General features: G+C 39.6%; 1 protein-coding gene across 6 annotated transcripts in view; it reads left to right on the top strand.

The window, feature by feature from the left end:
• Positions 1–25303, top strand: part of TP63 (tumor protein p63) — a 198325-nt gene that overhangs the window by 132297 nt on the left and 40725 nt on the right. For 5 of the 6 annotated variants that reach the window (XM_040349578.1, XM_040349579.1, XM_040349577.1 and 2 more), the window contains exon 4: positions 18327–18581. In XM_040349578.1, coding sequence (XP_040205512.1) covers positions 18327–18581 — 255 coding nt within the window. Of the gene's footprint in view, positions 1–7088; positions 7307–18326; positions 18582–25303 lie in introns of those variants that run through there. The other variant, XM_040349581.1, reaches the window with a different exon arrangement.

The following is a 25303-nucleotide window of genomic DNA, read 5'->3' as shown; positions in this document are numbered from 1 at the left end:
GTCTTGGCAATCTTCTTATAGCCTAGACCAGTGATGGCGAACCTTGGCACTCCAGATGTTTTGGAACTACATTTCCCATGATGCTCAACTACACTGCAGAGTTCATGAGCATCATGGGAAATGTAGTTCCAAAACATCTGGGGTGCTGAGGTTCACCATCACTGGCCTAGACCATCTTCATGTAGAGCAACAATTCTTTTTTTCAGATCCTCATAGAATACTTTGCAATGAGGTGCCATGTTGAACTTCCAGTGACCAGTATGAGAGAGTGAGAGCAATAACACCAAATTTACCACACCTGCTCCCCCTTCACACCTGAGATCTTGTAATACTAACGAGTCACATGACACCGGGGAGGGAAAATGGCTAATTGGGTCCAACTTTGACATTTTCACTTAGGGGTGTACTCGCTTTTGTTGCCAGTGGTTTAGACATTAACCTCCCTGGCGGTTTGATTATTTCTGAAAAAATGTGCTGAAAGCGGTACCATTATTTGCAAGGAAATTTGGCGTTTTATACTGTAGGCCTGTAATTCCTAGGAATACTTAATTTAAATCTGACCAAACAAGAGACTAGTAGGCATCCCGGGTATGACATTTTTTTTAAAACAAAATTATAAATTATAATATAATAAATAATTATAACAAGTAATAATATAATTATAATAAAAATTATTCAATAATGTAATCAACTCAAAATCACTGAAATTTGCTCAGTTACAGAATTGTCGCTGTCATTACTTTTATTTTTTTATGACGAATTTCCCCACAAATCGCTATCGCACAATTCTGCAAGTGATTATAATTTATTATCGCTGTTTTCTAGCTGCTCTATAACCATTTTTGACATAAAGGGACACTTTTGGTTGCTATGGACAATCTACAGTTTGCAGGCAGAAAGAACAGTTTTTATTATATAAAATGACACGTAGGGCACTGGGCAGACCACTAGGGACAAGGGGGGTGTGTATTTTTTACATACAGTACTGTAATCTATAAGATTACAGTATACTGTATGTAATGTGTTTGTTTACGTTTTTGAATTTGGCGCCGTTCTCCACTCCCGTACGTCGTAACGTCGCAGGGAACGGAGATCGGCGGCACAGGAGGACACTGTGTGAATCGAGCGAGGTCCCGCTCGCTCACACAGCGTGGCGTGTATATATATATATATATATATATATATATATATATATATAAAAACCCTTTAAGGTGTATTCATTCCATCTATTACTACACTGCTCCAGGGATCAATAACTACCTGAGCTGCAGTGAGAGGGCTAGCATCTTACTGCTGCTGTACCTCTTGGAAAAATATGCCACACCTTTACCAATTCATCATATAATAATCACAAGTGAATCACAAGTCTTCTGCTGAATCATTGCCATAAGTGTGTTAGACAATGGAAGTGTGAATCATTGTAGTGCTGTTTAAGATTTATTAAATATGTATGCTTATCAGAAATCATCTGAGATCTTTAGGCCTGGTTCACACCAGTGCGGCTTTGAATTTGTGCTACTTCAGCGTGATTTCAAAGCCACAGATTAGTGCAAATTTGTGCTTCCAATTTCACTGCGGCTTCATTTAACAGAAGTCTATGCAGGTCGCAAAGGAAATCGAAAAAAAAAAGTAGTGCAGCAACCTTTTTCAAAGTCACCGCGACATGAGTCACGGCTTTTTTGAATGGTTCGATTGCTGACCATGGGCTGTGACTTGTCATGCGTTTTGGAACTTTCAAATCGCATGACTAATCGCACTGGTGTTAATCAGGGCTAAAAGACTTTCTGAGATCCTAAAAGACATGTCTGTGAGATTTAAACCCTCCATAATGCGATAATGCTATGTAGATGTTTTGTAAAATATTTTAATATTTTTCACATTAGCACAAGATATTTCTCCTGTTGTTAGTGACTAAAATGTAAATTTCTTTTTCTTCTTTATTTAAAGAAGCTTAGTAGCTTTGTATTGTTATTTAGATGTGAAACGATCAGTTGAATGTTGATAGTTTTATCAACATTTGCTAATGTTTTAAGAAACTTTCTACAGTGCATCCGGAAAGTATTCACATGCTTTACTGTTACAACCTTATTCCAAGATGAATTCAATTTATTATTATCCCTTAAAATTCTACAAACAATACCCCATAATGACAATGTGAAAGAAGTTTGTTTGAAATCTTTGCAAATTCATTAAAAATAAAACACGAAAAAAATCCCATGTATGCAAGTATTCACAGCCTTTGTTCAATACTTTTGAAGCATCTTTTGGCAACAATTACAGCCTCAAGTCTTTTTGAGTATTATGCTACAAGCTTGACACACCTGTTTTTGGGTAGTTTCTCCCATTCTTCTTTGCAAGACCTCTCAAGCTCCATCAGGTTGGATGGGAAGAGTTGTTACACAGCCATTTTCAGATCTCCCCAGAGATGTTCAATTGGGTTCAAGTCTGGGCTCTGGCTGGGCCACTCAAGGACATTCACAGAGTTGTCCCATAGCCACTCCATTGTTATGTTTGCTGTATGCTTATGGTCATTGTCCTGTTGGAAGTCTGAGGTCCAGAGCACTCTGGAGCAGGTTTTCATCAAGGACGTCTCTGTACATTGCTGCATTCATCATTCCCTCGAACCTGACTAGTCTTCCAGTTCCTGCCACAGAAAAACATCCTCACAACAAGATGCTGCCACCACCATGCTTTACTGTAGGGGGGGTTTTGGCCAGGTGATGAGCGGTGTCTTGTTTCCTTCAAACATGACGCTTGCCATTCAGGCCAAAGATTCAATCTTCAATCATCAGATCAGAGAATTTTGTTTCTCATAGTCTGAGAGTCCTTCAGGTGCCTTTTGGCAAACTCCAGGCTGCTGTCATGTGCTATTTACTGAGGAGTGGCTTCCGTTTGGCCACTCTACCATACAGGCCTGATTGGTGGAGTGCTGCAGAGATGGTTGTTCTTCTGGAAGGTGACCACAGGGGAACGCTGAAGATCCCCAATCGCTCAGTTTAATCAGGCGGCCCGCTCTAGGAAGAGTACTGGTGGTTCCAAACTTCTTTCTTACAAATCCCCACCTTAAAGCGGAGCTCCACCCTAAAGTGGAACTCGTGCTGATCGGAACCCGCCCCCCCTCCGGTGTCACATTTGACACCTTTCAGGGGGGAGGGGGGTGCAGATACCTGTCTAAAGACAGGTATTTGCACCCACTTCCGGCCACACGTCTCGGGCAAAAGACGGGTTTTTCCAGACTTCCCGTCTGTCCCCCGTTGTGTGCTGGGAACACTCGGCTCCCAGCACACAGCGTGTGAGCCAATCGGCGGGCGCAGCGCGACTCGCGCATGCGCCTTAGGGAAACGGGTAGTGAATCCGGAGCACTTCACTTCCTGGTTCCCTCACTGAGGATGGCGGGGGGAGCAGCAGAGAGACGAGCGATCGCTCATCCTCTGCTGCGGACAGCGCTGGACTCCAGGACAGGTAAGTGTCCTAATATTAAAAGTCAGCAGCTGCAGTATTTGTAGCTGCTGGCTTATAATATATTTTTTTTAATGGCACATCCGCTTTAAGCTGCTTTTCACTCACACCTCCTCCCTGGTCTTAATGCCCCTCTGCCATTCACCAAACGCCCCAGTTTGCGACACTTCTTCCATTCACCTAGTCTCACCCACTCTTCACCTCCTCTTCACCGTGATCACAGCACATCTTTGCCAGCCACCTTACTTTCTCAAGTCACATCACGTCTCTCCCATCCACATCCCATCCCAAGCCCCAGTTCTCAGCTGCTTTTTTCCATCCACCTCTTCTCAGGCACAGCACCACTCTGCTTCTCTGTCATCCACCTCACATTCCCCAAGCATGACACTAACCCGACCTGATCACAATGCTTACCTCCCAATCTTACTCCCCCATCTGGTGCTGCTATCTGCCACACTCTGCTCCTCTCAAAAAATGTTCCCGCTGTAAAATGGGCAAGCTTTTGCTATTATATACAGTTCCACAAAAAAAGGTGTCCCTAGCAAGCTTTTTTTTCAGCATTTCTCTGACACAAAACATATGTTCCAGAAAAAACATGCACCACTGGAAGGAGTGGCAGACCAACTTATAAAATAGTTAAAATGTATTAATTGGTTTACATCAAAAACAACCAATACATTTCTAGGGTGAGAAAAAATACCTCCTTCATTAGGACTTCAATTAAAATAGGATCTTCCTGTGTGAATCTATGTAGGGAAGCTAATTGTTGTATTAGGAGAGTTACTAGCCAGCAGCATCTGTGTGAACAACCAATGAGCTGTTTTACCTGCTAAAGCATTTGTATTTCTGTCCATCCACTTCTAGGATTTACACTACCTATTGCAAAACACAGCCAGGTGGATGACACCACTTATACAGTATTTAATTTTAAAGAATAGAGTGGTGTCCCCTGTTCACCCCCAGTCTGCAGAGTGGATAGAGGAAAAAGAGCCTTGGACTGAGGAAGTCATCATTCTGCTCACTCCACTCTATACTTCTATCAGCATGTTCTCTCTTCAACAATTGCATTTTTAAATGTATCCATATAGAAATAAAACCACATCAAGTGTGCAGGGCCGAAATATGAGGAGACTGTAATCAATCTTAAGCCCCGTAAACATGGGCTGAATGTGGGGCGGCATCGGCAGGTTCAACAGAAACCGGCTGACAATCGGACCGTGTGTACTGCAGCCGGTACGACAGAAGCTGGCCTCTGTCAAAGGGATATGACTAAAAAAGGTCTGCCGACCAGCTCTCGATTAGAACTATCAGCCAATGGCTGAGAGCACTGACCGGAGTGTTCTGGTGGGAGGGACCATCCCCCTGTCAGAACACAATAGCTCAGCAGGGGAGATCGCTGCACTAACATCAGATTATTAGCACTTGTCTGCAAACAAGATTTTATATACTGTTGCTTGGAATAGGGATTCCAATCATAAATACCAGATATATGCTGCTACTTTTACTATTGTGCCATAGTTCATTTATTTTTTAACATCCACCTCATAGGAAAATCAGGCACAAAAGCAATATCATTTGGATGTGCATCACGCATTGTCAAACTAGGATCACACCATACACACTGGAGAACAATGTACATGCAGCTAGATAGGTTCAGGGATTGCAATCAATGGGTGTGCAAACATCTTTGTGCACATGAAGGCCTGCATTTTAAGCATACTTCTACAATTTAACCCTGCTTTTGTTCATTCGCTTCAGTAGAGTCCATAGGCAGTTTCAGTGAGAAAACTGGAGCTGTGTTCACTTCAGTCATGTGAAATGCAAAAATGAGGTTTCCCTGCAAAAATGTTTATTCAGCAAGAAAGCAGCTTCACTTTCTGTTTGCTAAATATTCTCTACTCCTTAAAGTTTTCCTTAGTAAATCCTTGGCTACTTCTTAAGCTGGCCATAGATGGATTGAAATGTGTCCGGTTCAGCTGTTACTGGCCAAATTTCGATCCATATGTAGCCTACTCTGTTAGACAGAAATCAAATGTTAGATTGACTTCTGTCAAATGGGAATGTTGCAACTTGTGTGAATCAGCAGCCACTGATCAGTGTATTCTGACAGCAAGAGGGTACCACTGTCAGAATACAATGTCTTAGCGGAGGGGGGATTCGCCATCTACCTTGCTTGTGTGGATGAGGGGATCTGTTCATTTTCTACATTCAGCCTTCTTGCTAAAAAACAAACCAAAAAACTAAAATCATCTATGGTCAGCTTCAAAAAATGTACTACATAAGCTTACATTGCAAATAGTATTGGTAGGTCACAGCCATTGTTTAGTACTGCAGCAATGTCCCCAGCAAAGCCTGAGTGTGTAATGGGCTGATATGGCTGAATACATGTATATATATATATATATATATATATATACATATATATATACAAAGTTTAGGCTGGGTTCACACCAGTGCGAATTGGATGTGGTTTGATTGTGACCGGCTCTCTATGGAGCTTGTTCACACAGCTCCGTGGCGGCTGCAAAGCGGATTGCAAATGGATTCTGTACATCTTTGGCTCTGTTTCAGGCCCGAAATTCGGGCCAAATTCGTCCCTGGAACAGGGGAAGCGCCCGACCTGTGTTTAGTGTGAACCCAGCCTTACACAGAAAGAAGATTTTAAATACAATAACATTAATAATTAGCATTAAACCTTTCAATGCATTTGTGTATAAAATACTGGGGAAATATTTCCATTGATTATGGTTTAAAATTGTTGAAAAATTTGAATATTATGCTGGAATAATTGCTCCTCTGCTTGTAGGTTTTATGCCTAGTACACACGATCAGAAAATCGGATTAAAAATACTGCTTTAAAAAATAATTGTATGATAATCTGCTCATTAGTACACAGCTTTTGAGAGCAGCTCACGACAGTTCATGAGAAATCATCTGAAGGGACAAACACAAACGATACCAGAATGAACAAATTTCATTTAATCAGTACTGTAGTCATCCAAATCGGTCGAAAGACCAAGACCGCGCATGCTTGAAAAAAAAAGACTACATTACGATACAACACATGACATCACTTTCCGAAGTTGTACTCTGTCATATGAGAATTTTCATAACTTTAGTAACCTCTTAATTTTCGATATGAGACTAGCATGCAAAAAATAAAAACAAAATGACCATTAATCCAATATTCTCATCATGTGTATGAGGCTTGTGTAAACTGTATATTCATCTTATTACTGTATGCCCCAAACACACAGCACTTAATAAACTATATACAGAACTACAGAGCAAGATGAGTACACATACAATATCACTCTTTTTAGTAACAGGTCACAACTCATTGCTGGGAGAAAAAACATCAGCTCCTAACCTATTTTGATTGGTTGCCCTAATGTATTGGATTGCTGAGCTAGTATAGTTCTGCATGTCAGGTTGCCCATCTCTCCCCTCTGTAGATGTCTGGAGTCTCTATTGTCTGTTTCTTTTGTAAGAGTTGTAAGGAATTTTAACTACCTAATGTGGTGGGAGAGGCTGATTCCATTGCAAGTCTGGGACCAAGGTGGAACTTTTGACAGATTGGGCAGGTAAAAGGAAGACGCTCCGCCCTCTCCTTACCTGAATGCAGGTGTATATATATAAACAGACTTTTAAATAATTGATGTGACAGAGGGAGGGAGAGAAACTTCATTATTACTGGTGCCTTCTTAACACAACTTGTACATAGTAGAGGGACATTCGGGGGGGTGTACTAAGAAACCTGGAGACTGAAAGGAGGACACAATTGCTGTTTGATCTAGCAGCAAAGATGTTGTACCTGGAAAATAATGCCCAGGCGCAGTACAATGAGGTAAAGTATAAAATTACTATTCTTGCGCAGCATGTAAAAATGTCAAAGACTGGCATATATGGCCAACTCCAATATAACACATATATATATATATATATATAGATATAGATATAGATATAGATATAGATATATATTTAAAATGTGTATATAATATAAAACTAGCCAGTCGGCTTTTGTACGAGTTGCAAGTATTGCAACTCAGTTATATAATATTTCTGTGCTTTTGCATTTAATGTATATTGTCTCCTAAATATGCATTCTTTTTTTATTTTATTTTTCTTATATTTAGGCATGCAAATAGTAATATTTAACTATATACATTCATATTATAGTATTTACAGTTATTCGTATTTCACTATTTTTTTTTTTTTTTTTATTGTATGTACATGAATTTTGTTTGTACTCGATTTTTACTAAGTGCCTTTCATTGATGCATTTTATTAAAGGTGAAATAATTAATAGAAAGAGTAACTTAAATGTATCTGGTTACATATTGCAAAATAATGACTTGACATTCCTGTCGGTGAATGTAAAAGGACAGCTGCTGCTTTTATTTGAATGGCCCAGATTGTGCGGTATTGTGTCACGAAACAAAAAGTAAAGTGTTTAGACTACAAAGCTCTAAGTAGTGTATTTAAAATATTTTGCAGCTATTGTTATATGGGAAAAATGTGTCCCTTTTATACTTTTTTTTAAAGTTTTGTCGGATTTGATTACAAGAGTATTGAGAATTCCTTTTCATGGGCAGCATTTTATTGATCTGGAAACTGTCCAAAGATTTGTATGTCACTTGTTGGCGGCGACTGTATTTGTTCTATAAGCAGGTGGAAAAAGAGATGTGGTTGTTAACAATGATCTAACAGCCACACCGTAAAGGGTTGATTTAGCTTTTAATGAGGTGTTAAATGACAAAAGATTGCTTACTTTGGTTTGACATAGAGAAAGGTTAAACCTTTCTATTCACTGATCTCAGTATCTAAATTTTGGAGTAGAGCAATAAGCTATATACATTATTAATTTTACATAATGAGAACCTTTGACATTTTTCTACATAATAATACGCCTAGCTCCAGTATTGGAATGTGTTTCATGAAACTGAAATCTCCATTTAGGGTAAGGCAGGCTCTTCTCTTCATTAATGGTCAAGGCAGGCAGCTACATTCACCAGTCAATTTTGGAGTGTATTGCAGTTAGCAGGTATTAAGTATTAAAAGTAGTTAATATTGGCTTTATCACAGATTGTCAAACATTATTTTTCCAATCGCAAATTAGCCATCATTTATCATGTCTGATAAAAGTGGTTGTACTAAATTCAACACATGACCTGGCTTAAAAAATAACTATGGTTGATTCTTAATAGAAGAAAAGGTCTTTGTGAAAGCATTTAGTAATTAAAGCTTTGGGAGGTGTACAATTTGAAGTATCTCTAGCTGTTTGTTCTTTATTATCAGTGGAAACAAGCTAAATCATTTAAAGCTGTGATTTGGGAGATGTTAAATAAGGTGAAGCACAATGTGAACATGTTAGGCTGGCAATACGTTATGCAATTCCTAGTGCAATTTCCCTTTATATTTACGAAAACCATATAATATGAGGTCAAACCTAAACACTTTCAATTTGTATACAATATGGCATGCCCTTGCACTACAAAGTTGAAGGAAAATCTAATGGAAATTGTTCAATGTATAATGTATGACCAGCTTAAGCCATGGTAACCATTGGAAATGATCATGTTTTAGTTGTAAAGTAAATGGCAGTATCTTAAACATGTTTAGTTCACGTTAAAAAAAAAAAAAAAAAAAAAACATATTTAGTTCACAATTCTTTAAGCCAAACAAAGCAAGCCAAGACCCAAATTCTCTATAAACCAATTAAATAAAACAATGCAGTCTCAGCGAATGAGTTTTGCTAATGCACCAGTTTTTAAAAGATGAGAAGAAGGAAAGGATAAGACTGGATGATTAAGGGGTAATAGTGTCCAGGGGGCTGGGAGGAATGGAATTTGTGCTTGTCAACTTTTCCTCCACCCCCATCTGCCTTTAATCTCATAGCACCAGAAAAAATGGCAATGCAAACATACCCCTATGCATTCTGTGCTGCCTCCATGTGGGTGCTCTTCTTGTTATTTGGCTGTTCAAAGGAAGCAACCATACACAGTTGAAACTATAAATCTGTGTTCCTAGGAACCATTTCACAGTGCATAAAATTAAAATACAAACTTATGCTGGCTGTATGCAGTTACAATTCATATTTAGGTCTAATTTGTTAACTTACCTGCTGTCTAGTATCAGTGCTTTATTTTTTTAATGTTTTAAATTGTTTTGACTTTTTGTAAACCCCACATTTCTAACAATTTAGAAAGAACATTCACTTATAAATGGATTGTTAATCAAAAGAACCAACTTGCTATGTAAGTTATTTTAAGGCCACTTTCACACTGAACACCGCCCCACACTAGCGGTAAAGCGCTGCTTGTTTTACCGGCGCTGTGCGGGCAATAGTGGGGCACTTTTATTTCCAAAGAATGGGTTAACAAGGGGTTAAAAGCACCCGCAAAGCGCTTTGCAGGCACTTCAGCAGCGCTGCCCATTAATTTCCCTGGGCAGGGCATTTTAAGAGCAGTGTGTGCAAAGATGCTGCTTGCAGGACTTTTTTTCCCATCCTGCAAGCGCACCGGCCCAGTGTGAAAGCACTCGGGCCTTCACAATGGGATGGCTTGAGAGGTGCTTTTTAGACGCTTTACAGACGCTATTTTTAGCGCTAAAATGCCTGAAAAGTGTCTCAGTGTGAAAGTGGCCTAAATGTATGGCTAATGCATTCATAACATGTGGCTGGAGCATTACTTCCAGATGCATTGTTCATCTTCACTTTCTATGAATTTATTGCTTGGTTGAAGATTGCCGAATATATAGCATGTATAATTTTTCATTGGCCAGTGTATATTAATTTCCAGTCATTTAGGCGTGCTGAGTCCTGTGTCATGTGATAAAAGTTAGTATGTAATGCGCAATACACCAAACAAGCATAAGAATACAATATACTCATGCCTACTGAGTGCTAGGGGTATATTTTTATAATACATAAACATGCAGTGTATCATAGCATCAGATTGCTTTATAAGAATGAAAGAAAGAAAAAGTAAGAATCTACAGTGTGTACAATTTTTAATACTGTTAGCTCACAGTAACAGTCAACTGACACCCCCTATCAATCTAGAGCAGACAAAACAGTAAAAGATAGTTTCTGATTAGGTGTTAAGAGTTACTGTGCAATGTTTCTGTTATGTTCTGTATAAGTTTAGATGTGATGCCTTATCCCTGGCAGCAATGGCTATTATGGTGACAGCCAATCCTCGGTTAAACCAATTTTCCATTTAGTTATCAAATTAACCACACTACATGTCAGGGTAAATGAGTAGGTTAACCAGCTGAGAAGATTGCCTTTAGGTGCGAAAGACCTAATAACTCTTTTCTTTTTGTTATTCATGCAATTGTATGCTGTTGTAAAAAGACACCACATGGTTCATTGGCACTTCCATTTTGGACTTGGTGATATTAGTATAGTGGTCAGATGATTCTTTTTTGTCACATCCTGTCATTTATTCAATCACAGCTTGCTTCATGATGGTCTTGATGGTGTAGCCAGACTTGCTTTAAAGTGTGCTAGAGCAGATCGTGGTGGGAGTTATGCATGTGGGTGGGTGTCTATGGGTGAATTGAGATACTGCTTTGAAAGTGCTTCCTTCTTATTATCTGGCCAGTTATGGGAACTGCCTGTGAATCCAAGAAACAGCTGGAGATGCTTCAAAACCTTTCATCTCCATTCTTTTTTTTCACATGCAGTCTGTTTGTTCATAACGCTTCAATGCAAGGTGATAATTGTTCTAGACATTGTCACGTTTGTAAACTTAAGAGACTGTCTGCATATATGTATTCAAATCAGATTATTTACTTTAGCACCCTGCTCACACTCAAATTAGCCAAAAACTTTAAATGATTGTCACTCATAGGTAGATTCAGTAAGAGTTAGGCTGACTTATCAGTAGATAAGCCGACCTAACTCAGAATCTAGGCCGACCTATGTTTAAGCGTATGCTCAAACAGATATACGCTTAAACATATCTAAGATAAGACGGCTTGAGCCGTCCTATCTTAGGTTGCAATTTTTCGGATGGCCGCTAGGTGGCGCTTCCATTGCAGTCGGCGTAGAATATGTAAATGAGGTGATACGCCGATTCACGAACGTACGCCCGGCCGCCGCAGTTGATTTACGCCGTTTCCGTAAGGCATTAGCAGGCCTAAAGTTATTCCACCTATTAGGTGGAATAACAATGTTAAAGTATGGCCGCCGTTCCCACCGCGATATTCGAATTTTTTACGTCGTTTGCGTAAGTCGTCCGCGAATCGGGATTTACGTTGTTTACGTCCACGTCGAAATCAATAGGCCCCTACAGCGTACTTAGCCGCAATGCACACTGGGAGATGTGAGCGCCCGGCGCATGCGCAGTAACAAGAAAACTTCAAAAACGTGAGGTCAAGCCTCATTGCCATTAAACACGCCCCCTCCAACACATTTGACTTAGCCGCCCTTACGCCCGCCGCATTTACGCTACGCCGCCCTAAGTAAGGAGGCAAGTACTTTGAGAATACAGTACTTGCCTCTCTTACTTAAGGCGGCGTAGCGTAAACACGCTAGGCTACGCCGCCTTACATTTGCGCGCCCGTACCTGAATCTACCTATAAGTGTCTATGAATATAGCCACAGCCAGTCACACTTGCTGTTCCACAATGAAGTTGGGGCACACTCGTGTCCAATATGAGCATGTATGCTTTTATTAACACTCTCAAGACTGATAATGAGTGGTCAGACTTCTTTCTGTTATCACCTGTCTATGGACACTATAACTCAGGCTGCCCAAAGATACCTTTCACTGAAAACATTGCCAATTTCTGTCAGTTTAGTGAACATGAATCCAGTACAGAGATAACAGGTATGGAGAAAATAGAACAACTAATCCAACGAACAAGAAAATCTCTGCTAATTGTACAAACACAATTGGCAATCTCTCACTATTGGGCCCCCTACACATTAGCTAAATTCAGATTGAGAAAATCATGTGTTTGGGTGCCATAAATGTAAATGGTTTAGCAATGTATTTATTAAATACACTGTAAGATTAATATTGATATCGCCGAAGAGAAAGCCCTTCACTGAAATAATTATTTTTTTATAGACAGTAAAATATGGGGACATAAAATTGTCCGCTGATTACTTCTATGGCATAGAATTTTGTTAGAAATGTCTGACTTATGAGTAATATATAATGTTACTCAGGGTGAACCCTTTCTTAAAGAGACTTGTTCTAGTGTTCATGAGACTTAAACTTTCAGTTATGCCCTGCAGGTGCTTTTCTATGACATGGAATGTGGTAGAAAGAGTCTAGTCTTTTCCCTTTAAATTCCAGCCCTTAAGGCACAGAAGGATGCTGCAGATATACCCACAATGAGAAAGAACTTAATGTTAAAGGACTTAAAGCCTGCCCTCCTAAATTATCCTGTGAATGTCGTTAGCAGGAGACAAAATTGCTTTAGATTAAAGGTTTGAATTAAATCATTATGGAGTCAGATTGTATTTTTGCATGGCATTGCTGCATATTTATTGCAGTATGTGTATTGAGAATGTAAATAATAAGGTTAAGACATAATGTGGCTCTACCAGGAGGCTTAGGGCTAGCAAGATGTGGACATTTGTTTATTTTGTCATGAGATCTTTGCTCTTGAATTTGTTCAGGTTTTCACCTGGTTCAGACTATGGGTTTCACACTTCCTGCCCTCAGTACTCCTGCCTGTCTTGTTGTTGACATTTCTTTTGTTAAGTAAGCAATGTGAGAGCGTCTGATGCAGGCCTCTTCTCAGTGGGCATCACACTATCCCAGACTAAGCTTTTCATCTAACCTTCCGAAACACAATCCCTAAGATTCCTCTCTACTGATGACTTTAAAGTCTAGGCCAAAAACATTTTGTGTTTTCTGTCTCATTACTTTGATATGTAGGAAAACTAAAGAATATGGCTAAGTGTTTCATCCAAAGGTAAAACAATTGGTCATTGTCAATGTATTTCTGTATTTATAGTTTAAATGAGGAAACTTTGTCCTGATAATTGACAAGTACTGAAGGTATGAATCAGTATAGGCCAACTCTCACCCAGAACTAGGAGCCATCTTTAAACACCTAGGGCCCTGTACTGTGCAACTTTCATATGACTATGTAGGAGCAAAAAGATGCAAGTTAGGTAGCAGTTTAATGGAAAATATTTGTTTTGTTAATTCAGAACTGAATTTATTTTAATAATTATATTACCAATACAAATACAGAAAAGGCTAATTATTTACCAGTAGAACAATTTTAAAACATAAATACTAATAAACGGAAAGTGCCAAATGTTCCCAAGGTTTGCCTGCATTGTTGTAGTTGCTCCTGTCTCTTACAATGGAGGCAAGTCACGGTTATGGAGCGGAAAAATGTTGGCCTAAGAAGGGGGAGGGATCATTTTGGCATGGGATTTCCCCCCAACATTCTGATATAGCTATTGCCAATAGTGAAATGCAGAGACTATTATTATGTTAAGCCAACACTACCTGAGAATGTACCAGCTGTTGTGGCTGTATTGATAGCTGGTGTTGCATGAGACAGACTGAGCTGAGTGTGACTTTCTCACACTCCAACAGGACTTAGCTCAGTCTGTGCTGTGAAACACTGGTTGCCAACACAGTCACATTAGCTGCTATATTCTCATGCACTATTGGCTTTACCTAACAATGGTCCAAGCATTTCAGTGACTGCCATCCTACTGGTATTCGTTTTCAATGACCTGGTGTGAGCCCAGAAATGCACTTTCTGACACTGAAACACTGCTCCACTACAGCCCTGAGTGCAAGCCTCACGTGCATATTTTCTGGAACTCTTACCTTTTGGGTGGAGGTGGCATTGCTAGTAATAATTGTCCTAAGGCAAAAAAGGATCCCTGGGAAGATTCCACAGCACTGCTATAACATGACAAATCTTGCCTAAACTGACACTGCAACCATAATCCAATGGGCTATTTGCATCATATGCTGAATATATACAATACACATCACAAAAAGGCTAAAAGGGTCTCACTATATTCACTGTGAACACAGCTACACATTATATAGACATATTAGAGAAAGCATGCTGCCAACAGAGGTGTCAGGCACAGCCTTTCCTGTGCCCATAGGTAGCATCGTATTAGGCCTATAACAAGGACGATTATATTCTGTGCCCTCTGGCATGTATCATAGTGTGACTATACTAAGCACATACAGGTACATACAGCACATACAGGTAAGCTTTTGCCAGCTTCCTCCTGCTGCTTCTTTACGCCAAATAATGAATACAGCTAGTCTCTGCTGTGCCACAGTCCTCTGGAAGCTTCAACCTTCTGCTTCTCTATACCCATCAATGCATGCAGCTAGTCACCACTGCCCCACAGCCCTTTGCCAGCTTTTACCTGCTTTTCTATAGCCACACCAAGCTTTGCCACAGCCCTCTGCCTGATGTTACTCTATAACCATCCATGTGTACAAGTTATCAGTGTGCAAAAACTTATATACTTGCTGCTATTCCACCATGCCCTTCTCTAGCAACTGGAAAATACTTCCAGTGACTACCTTTCTATTGCCACCTACTGACAGGACATTGTATGCACATCAGGATTCCAGTGCAGAAGAGACCCTGGTGTAGCGTCACCCACTTTTTTACTGCAGTCGTTTTTGTCATACAGCTGGGCATGGGATTCTCTGATGACCCAAAGGAGACCAAGGCCTGATACAGGTGGACTGCCCTGCACTGGACAGTGGCCTTGGACTCTGTCAACGGTAAACATTTTTATTTGCTATGGTGACCTAGCAAACAAGAATTGTCCATCCCTGAATTAGTGACAATTAGAATAACATTAGTTTAGCTGAACCAACATCTTGCTTGGTTGTGTACTCCATGCAAATCTGGGCCCTAGTAAATTATAAAAGTTAAAATGCATATATACCCAACTGATCAGTTTAAATTAGCAAGTGGACAGTGATGGATCAAGATTTGTCCTGGTTGGTCCCTGTTTAAAAACACTCATATCAGGGTAAACATTTTTCAGATGTCACTTTATTCCCTAAATTAAAAACAAAAAACAAAAAAACACACCCTGAACCAGGGTAACATGTTGACAAATTGTGTTAGAACCAAAACAGAATTACTTGAAATGCCTGAATCATGTTTTCTGAAAATTGAGGTGCTTCCTGTTAAGCTATATCAGTTCCTCTAAATCACTTCTTTCCTGCAAAATGCCACACAAGGAAGAGAAAAGGATACAGCACTTCCTTTGAAATACATTTTTTAGGCTTTGAGCTTTAAAAGGTGGGTCAACTGTGCTTTTGTGAGTCTATAAAATGACAGACTACTTGACTCACCCACTTTTAAACTGTCTTGTTCTATGCCTAAACTTCCTGATGATTCATCCAAAAGACTTTAATTAATGGTGTTTTAGACATAATATTGCTTTGGTTGCTAACCATTTTTCTCTCTTATGGTTCAAAAACCGACTATTTATTAGTTACTATTCTTGTCTGATTCTCTACTAGCCTAACACATAATATGATATAGAGAGACCTGATAGTTTGTAGTAGACAATAATGACTACTGCTGAAGACAAAATAACTGGCCTTTATGAAGTGTGAAAAGTAAGGGGAAATCCCTGTCCTGCTCCAACTCTATTGAAGGACGATGTAGGATATCGGGACCTAAACCCTCTGGTCATCACTATTTTCCTATCCCTTATCTGGCATGGCCACTCCCAAATATTTACCTTACAACAATCCTGGACTCTCGTCAGCTGCTGCCATCAAAGCTGTAGCAGTGGAAGGGGGATAAAATGGTTTGGCTTTAGACAAACTCAGCCAATTATTGATTCCGACAGAATAGAGATTCTGCTTTTAGACAGCCACCTTTTGACATCCACCATGGTCACTCAGCACGATTGGCACAAAACTTGCCGATTTTGTAGTTTTGGGGTCTAAGTAAGATCCAATAGTCATAGCATGACTTCTGACAGCAGCAATAAATGTCAGTTAGGCCTTAGCAATATTTTCTTACATTATTTATATTATCGAAATGAAACATACATTCAGCAACGGTTGCAGGGTAGGTACTACTCTGAAAGTGTATGTTATGAAGACACACTGGCAGGAGGGTACTAACATAGACAGGTGAAGGCTTTGACCATCTTTTATTGCAAACACCAACAGGGTACAAACACACCATTCCATGGCTAGATCCAATCTTTTGAGAAGCCAATACTTACATTTACAAATATTTTTTTTGCTGAAAGCTGTCTTTTAGAAAGTCATGCAGTACTCTTCTTACTGCTGGAACAAACTGAAAAAATAGCAGTATGTAATTTATCTTATAAGGATATAGACACATTACTTGGTCTTTTGACCAAACTTCATTAGCCAGACCTCCTGCAACCTCAAACCTTTATGCGAAGTACTGCTCTCTTAAATACTCGAATTTGGCAATATGTGATGACATACAAGTCATTTTCACATGAGTGTATCACAAATTATATTAAAAAGATGCTTCACTGTTCTGTTACAGAAGGGAACATGTGCTTGTTTTACCCAGTAACTCTGCACTACTTTTCCATTTGGACATATTTTTTTCTATACTTTACCTTTAGCATCTTTCCATGTGCCTTGTGCCATTAGTTACACAGGAACAGATTTGAGGGGCTGAAGGAGAATCCACCCAGACCCACCTTCCACACAACAGCAAACAAAGGAGATCTACTTGCCCCCGTCCCTTAACATGTATGCATAGCCCCTTACAATGAATGCCAATTTCTCACTCACAGTTTGAGACACCTTAATGAAAAGTTTCTATGTTACACTAAGGTTTAGGCTGTGATACTGATGAATTAAATATGAACGTTTCCCCAACTGCATACCTTAAACATTTTCACCTGTGGTTAAGGCACTAAACAAAATTCACAGATAATCTCTCCTTTTGCCATCTGTCATGCGTTAGGGAGTGTCCTAATGTGCACTTTTACATCTCTGATCTCCAAAACTGCCTTTCAGTTGTTTCTTTTGAAAGTATTTTATTAACTAGAGCTTCCCTGTTTGTTTTTAATATTTAAGCAGTCGGACTGGTTCTCATAATTGTTAAATTTAATGCATATAATCTTGAAATGGCAGATTAACACCCATGGGTTGTTAGGTTACTTTCTTTTTTTTTTTAAACCATTCTCAAAGTAAAGAATTCTCACTGTAATGTATAAGGGCTATTTGTGATATGATTTATTTTTATGTAAGCTAGCACTATTGATGGTGTACTTTGAGACCTAATAATAAATAGATCATGTAGTGAAAAAGATAATTTGGTTTAATTTATTAAAATATTTAATGGAAGAACATTCCATACATACTGCATTGCATCTTAGCATCCAATCATAATCAAATATTTAATTTTACAAGTCTCATTTTACAGTACATGAGATGTAGAGCATGTACATGAGTCTGATTGGTTATTGTTGGGTAACGCAGACCATCTGAGAGAACTCACATCTGCATCACACTGGTTGACCTTGCCTTGTTTCCCCATAAAAACAATATTCATACCTCTCATTGCATGTGCACAGGAATAAAATGTTGTACTGAGTGAGGATAAACAGTGATTAGAGTAAATATTCACAAATCTCCGCTTCTGTTAAAGTTCTATGACCTGTGTACCTCAGGCCAGGACTGTATTGCGATACCTTGCTGTCCCAAGCACATCTGAATGAAGATGCCATATTGTACAAATTCCTCTCATTGTGTCTATTGAATATTCTGCAGATGGGTTTTCATGCTCACAAGCAGTTTTTCAGCAATATACAGTACTGTGTTAATGCTAATGTCATGTACATCATGGTTTCTGTCACTTCATCTAGCTTTTCTGTGTTTTTTTTCTAGCCTCAATATACAAATTTGGGGTTGCTGAATAGCATGGAACAACAGATACAGAATGGCTCATCTTCTACAAGCCCATACGCCAATGAGCATGCTCAAAACAATGTGACAGCACCATCTCCATATGCTCAGCCAAGTTCTACCTTTGATGCCCTGTCTCCTTCTCCTGCCATCCCATCAAATACAGATTACCCAGGACCTCACAGCTTTGATGTTTCATTTCAGCAGTCTAGCACAGCAAAATCTGCAACTTGGACGGTAAGCCAACAATTTATTTTAGTTTTGGACAGAGTAAAGAACTGTTAGGACACATATCAGGTTTTTTTTTTTCTGGGGATTTTTTTGCAGTTTAAGTCCTGGGGACAATGGTTCTACCACACTGGAAATGAGGAAACATGTTTTTTTTTTCTGTCTGTTGTTTTTGGAGATTCCCCCTCACTTCCTATCTGGTGAAACCTTTGTCACCCAGACAGAAAGTGAGGGTAAAACTCTTTAGGGTCACTTTCATCTTTTTTCTTTACCCCAACATATTTCACTATTGTATGCAAAAGTGGCATTCAGTGCATTTTGTTTGTGCATCTATTTTTGTTTTCCTAATTTGTGCCTTTTCCTCGTTTTCCTCACTTTAAAAATGAAAGGTATGTTCAACTATTCATATTCGGTTCAGCTGACTACAGTCTTAAATAAAAGATGGTGGCAGAGGAAGTTTTTACTTCCACAAAACTACTAGCTAAGCAAAGGTTTAGACCATGAATTTTCCTGAAATGGCTTTCACTAGAATAGAAAGTTAAGAATGTCTGACAAGTTCACTGAGTCATTACTACTGTGTAGTTAGTGGCATTATGAAGAACATATAATTAGCAACGTATGATTTATTTCCTTGTGTATGGTGAGACAGTGACAATACTCAGATTCCCATGTTTGACAATCACTTGATATCCTCCCAGATATTTGGTAGACAAAGATGAGACATGAGAGTTGAGATGTGAATGTGTTACACCTGGAATTGTTGTGCACTCACCAGATAAAGTAATCCGCCCACTACTGAAGGGCAAAACAGCTCTAAATTATTATTTATTTCCTAACATGCTCTACATCACATGACTCTAGTAAAACCTGTTTAAGGTGACACATACATTTTAGCCATCGGGCTATAAAGTATATACCATGTTTACAAAACTGAAACATCTTACACGCTATTTGAGGCAAAAAACATGTAAGAAAAATTGCAGAACGTGAAATCCAAGCTTTATGGTTGACAAGGTTATAAAATGGTCAGAGACTCAAGATGCCAGTCAGATCTGTGCTAATGATCAATGGGTGATTTGGCATGCTGCTGCAATACAGTCACCTGAAGATGTCTTGGTTCAATTTCATGCATCAACTCAGACACTTAGACATCTGAGCATTGATGTTTATACAGTAGTGCTGGAAGGCGGGAGGCACATGCAGACATTTATAATCGTTGGCTTCTCTTGGACATCAGGCATAATTCCTTGGCCCATCAGTGTCTGCAGGGTCCAATGATAAGTACTAACCAATGCAATAACCATCTGGTGTCTGTTTCTACATTTACTTCTGAGACACATATACATAGTCGGTAAGGTTTAAAAAAGACACCAGTCCATCCAGTTTAACCTGTGGTATGTGTGTGCATGTGTTTAGGTCAATAGTAAGTTGTATATCCCTGTATGTTGTGATAGTTAAGATGCTCATCTAATAGTTCTAATAGTTTTTTTTAAACTATAGATGCTCCCTGCTGATACCACTGCTTGTGGAAGAGAAATCCATTTTATTACTGCTCTGATAGTAAAGAATCCTCTGCGTAGTTTAAGGTTAAATCACTTCTATTACAATTTCAATGAATGTCTTTTTAAACTCGCTTTCACTGAAAATGTTTCTCCCTATGCTTGGGTCACCGGTAAGGTATTTGTATATCATTATCATATTCCCTCTCAATCGTCTCTTCTCCAGCGAGAATAAGTTCAATGCTTGTAGTCTTTCCCCATAGCTGAGATCCTCTAGTCCCTTTATTAGCTTTCTTGCCCTTCTCTGAAATCTTTCCAGTTCCAGAGCATCCTTCTTGAGGACTGGTGCCCAGAACTAGATGGCATACTCAAAATGCGACCAGACCAAAGTCTTGTACGCATGTATGCCTACCCTGTCTGGCTGATAAAAATGTTTCTAATGTTGATCATAGGCATGATCTAACCTCCCTCGGGCACCGCTGTCTGCTATCACACACAAAAACATGAACATTTGGTTTGGTTAAACATTATTTTTAGGTCTGCGCAGTTGAGAAGTGTAAACTCTGGGTAGACACTAGTGTTGCTGCTTAACTTGGAGAGCAGTGGGACATAATCAGCCAGGTTTGGCAACTGTCTTCCAATGGACATAGACAGACACAATTCAACCACCTTTAGGCATCTAGGTCCCTAAACACATTATAAGCCCATGAAGTAGGCTAAGTATAGACACCTCTAGCTATCTTCAATTTGTAAAACGTTCCTAGGCAAAATTTTGTTTTTTTTGTTAGTGATGTTATATAATTTTTGTGCTGGAAGAGAGAAAATATTTACATATAGCAATAACAATCTCTTTACATAAACTGAATGCTGTGAAACTTTTAAATAAAAGATATTCAGGTAACATTGCCTGCTAATTGTATAAAGGTGGGGTCACTTGGAGCAGAAAGTTGGTTGTGCTGGAATAAACCAGTTATTCACGTTCACAATATATATTCCTGATTATACTACATTATAATTTCAGGGAAATTGTTGTATTTTATTTACACTGTAAATCACTCTGTTCTTTGACAGTTATGACATTTCTGACCTCCTCCTATTTTATGAAAAGGCATAATGAAGTGTGTTTTGTTTTCATACATTAAGCAGACCTTCACCCTAAACAAAGTGTCATATTGTCCTGCCTTTCCCCCCTCCCTCTCTCACAATTGGAATATAATATATTTTTTTTTATTTTGTGCTGCCTAGTGTCACTTTCCACATTTCTCACGCAGGCGAGAATTATGTTTGTGTCCCCCTCCCAGATTCTGCATGTGTGCAGATGTGTCACAGGGCTTTCAGTCCCAAGTGAGCCCAACTGCATGCATGGAGTTCCCATATCTGCACATGTGCAAATTTCCCTGAGCATGCGCAAAGACGGCTATTATGGAAGTCCCAAACCATCTCTGCCTTTGTGCATGTGCAGGAAATCTATTGCGCGTACACAGATATGCCAAAGGGCTCTTCCAGGACTTGAAAGCTGGCAGAGCTCTTGGGCACATGTGTGCCTGCATCGTAATGATGATACCAGAAATGGGGCAGACCCACTAAAGAAGCCACTGAAGTTCCTTTTTAAATACTTCTAAGAATGAGCAAACCCTCAAGATGCAACACATGCTTATTTTTGTCAGTTCTATGTGACATAGGTTGACATGGTCTTGGCTATTTTAGTGCAGGATGCCAAATGCATTCCGATTTTTTTATTGAACAATGTGTAATTGATAAGGTGAGGTTGGTTATAATTTACACCCCTTTCACACTGAGCCGCCCATAGCGTCGGTGACAAAACGCAGCTATTTTTACAGCCAATGCTATGGGCGGATTTGTGGCGCATTTCCACTGCTAGCGGGGCACTTTAACCCCCGCTAGTGGCTGAGAAAGGGTTAAAACCGCCCGCAATTCGCTGCTGAAGCAGCGCATTTTCGGGTGGTATAGCTGTGGTGTCCCATTGATTTCAAAGGGCACGAGCGGTGGAGGAGCGGTAAATAAACCGCTCCTTCACTGCTCCAAAGATGCGGCTAGCAGGACTTTTTTTACCGTCCTGCTAGTGCAACGCTCCATTGTGAAAGCCCTCAGGCTTTCACACTGGAGAAAATGGAGCAGCTGTTTGAGGGCAGATTGCAGGCGCTATTTTTAACGCTCTAGCACCTACAATATGTCCTCAGTGTGAAATTATTTGGGTTTTAGCCAGAGTGGGAAATGGTTATAACATCGATTAGGTTTAATTGCTATATGTGTCCCTGCTGTGGAGTTTCCGTTTCACTTTTTGCACTGGTGATCATACAGGAAGTGAGGAGAACTCCCCAACAGGAACACAGAAATCAAACCTATAAAAAAAAACTATTAGAAGTTCTCACCCTACCCCAATCCACTTTAAAATGTGTTATTACAGTCAATGAGTGCTATGAAAAAATGTTGCTCTCTTTGTGCCAGGGACCAGACAGGAAAAAACAGAAAATATTTCCAATGGTTACAGAAACAGCATTAAAAACTTGACACTCAGGCCTCGTACACACGACCGGTTTCCTCTGCAGAATTCATCAAGAAACTTGGTGGCAGAGCTTTTTTGCCGAGGAAACCGGTCGTGTGTACGTTTTTCATCGAGAAAACTGTCGAGGAACTCGACGAGCAAAGGAAAGAGCAAGTTCTCTTTTTCCTCGACGGGAGTCTGAATTTGCTCGTTGAGTTCCTCGTCGGGCTGGTTTTCGATGAGAAACTCGAGTGTATGTATGCTAAGAAAGCCGCGCTTGCTCAGAATAAAGTATGAGACGGGAGTAAAAGTAGCATTTGTAATGGAGATAACACATTTTTAAAGCTGTAACAGACTGAAAAGTGCAAATCGTCTCTTACCAAACTTTTACTTAACACGCAAACACATGAGATTAGCAAAACCAGCCCCAAGAGTTGTGCCAGTGGAATCAAACTTCCCCTGCCGTTGTATGTGTTGTATGTCACTACGTTTGAGAACGAGGAGATTTTGTCTTGACAGTGTGTACGCAAAGCAAGCTTGTCGAGTTCCTTGACAAGCCTAACAAGGAACTCGACGAGTTCCTCGGTTGTGTGTACGAGGCCTGACAGTGTTTCCAACTACTCCTTACTTTGTCCACAACTAACATATTTGACTGAAGTTGTATTTTAAGATACAATTAAAAAATGAAAGTGAAAAAATTAATTGTAGGAAAAGTATGTGAAAATGTATATGAATATTGTGACAGAGTGAGGCACTACCACGTTGTTTAAGTAGGTGCAAGTGACACAAGGTTTACAAGAATGCAGAGTGCAAAATATTGATTTTGAGTAGAGAAAACTTTTTTTTCAGTTTTCTCTGGCCTTTCTAATTCCTGGTTGGAATTAAACCAGGAAGAAACCTCCATTCCAGTGTCCAGGTCTTGGTGGAGACCAGCAGGGTCCGTGTACAGGTCTGCACAGCCTTTATAATCAAAGGCTGATAGCAGGTCAGGGTTCCTATTAGGAGATAAATGTGCTGTACCATACCCATGTTGGAGTCAGGAGGTTTTGTGTCTAGAGGACTGAGATAGTTGAAATGACTGAGTGAGTCTAGGGGACTGAGAGAACAGAGGAAGAGAGACCAGGGAGTAGCCCCATGCAGCAGGGAGCTGCAACTGAATAGAGCTGAGAAAGCTGAAGTTAGAGTATGTGAGCACAGGTGTGCTGTTAGTCCGCTTTGAGGATCACAGCACAAGGCCTGAGCAAAAGTGCTACAAAAAGAAGGAGCCAGGGGGCTTAGTATTATTTTGACCCTTTTCTTGTTTCTGCCTGGAATGTTGTATGAAGCTGACACCGCTGCATAGGTGTGCGCACAGGGTGTGCTTGGGCACACCCTAATCACCCCGTGTGGCGCAGATTCACCCTGTTTGAACCCATGGTATTTTACTGAAGTCCTCTAATGATGCTCCTAAATAAAAAAATCTGTAAAAAAAATAAAAAATAAAAATAATAAAAATGAAAAAAATAATGATAGCGTCCACTGCTCTACCAACACCAACCTCTACCTTACTGACCCCAATCTCGACCCTACTGATACCGTCCACTGCTCTACTTACACCGTCAATATACACAAACACATGCACACACATGCATATGTGTTTGAGGTTTGGCATGCACACCCTAATGCAATAGGCTACGCACACCTATGCACCCCTGCATGGGAAAGACTGATATAAGAAACGTCTCCTTTATTTTTAAATAAAAGGGGGCCATCAAGTTCTGAAAATGCACTTCATGATTGGCATGAACTCGCTAACAAGCTCTACGCCATTTAGTTAATTTCCCAACATCACAATATCCTCTTCCTCTTCCCAAATAAGTGATGTCGAAAGGCAGAGATTGGCTGTGGACCACCAGTTGTCCATATTTTCTCAAGACTATGTGTAGGAACCTGGCAGTAACAGACAAACTACCTAATTTATTGATCTTGGCTTGAAACTTTCCTCTGTAAAATGTATGGATCTCAGTAGATGGATTTTGCAAGGTAAAAAAAAAAATCTGACTGCAGTTTAAGTTCTTACATAACTTACAAAATATTTGTTAAGAAACAGTGGGTGTACTTATAGACCTTTAATGGGAATTTTTATGCTAATGTTCCTCGCAGTGAAAGAAAATATAGGGTATATTTTATCTCTATAAAAGTATCCCATGCATATGTGTCATATACAAAACACAAAGATTGTTGCTTAGGGATGCAAGAGCACACAAGGTTATATCTTCGGAAAATACACCCTGGGCTTCAGAGTACACTGTGATGTTCATCAAATATACCGTAATTGTCATGCACAAAAACAGACCCCACCCCATATCATTATAGAAAATGCAACTGGAAGCCTGGATTAAAACTGCTTTCAGCACATTAAAAAATGAAATCACTGTGTGAAGGTGAACAATAAATACATTTCAAGGCCTGTGGCAATATTAGGCTGAGATTTGAGTTTACAAGCCAAGTGTAGACTGCAGACATAACACATAAAAATGTTTCCCAACGTTACTAAAAGTGCCAGCTTATTGGATTACCAAACATGACAGAAGTTAGGATTTTGTTGGTCTCTCTCTTTTGCTTAATAAATACAGCTAGTGCTTGTCTGGAAGAAGCATTTACCTTGTATGTAGCCTGCTTTTAATTTTGTAATTTTTTTTTTACAAGGGAAAGGGATGTGACTTTTTTGTCTGCTTTCATGTTAA

The sequence above is a fragment of the Rana temporaria genome, chromosome 4 (genome assembly GCF_905171775.1).
Source record: "Rana temporaria chromosome 4, aRanTem1.1, whole genome shotgun sequence".
NCBI classification, from domain to species: domain Eukaryota; kingdom Metazoa; phylum Chordata; class Amphibia; order Anura; family Ranidae; genus Rana; species Rana temporaria.
The sequence above is the reverse complement of the archived record's forward strand: the minus strand, read 5'-3'. Positions and strand labels throughout refer to the sequence as shown.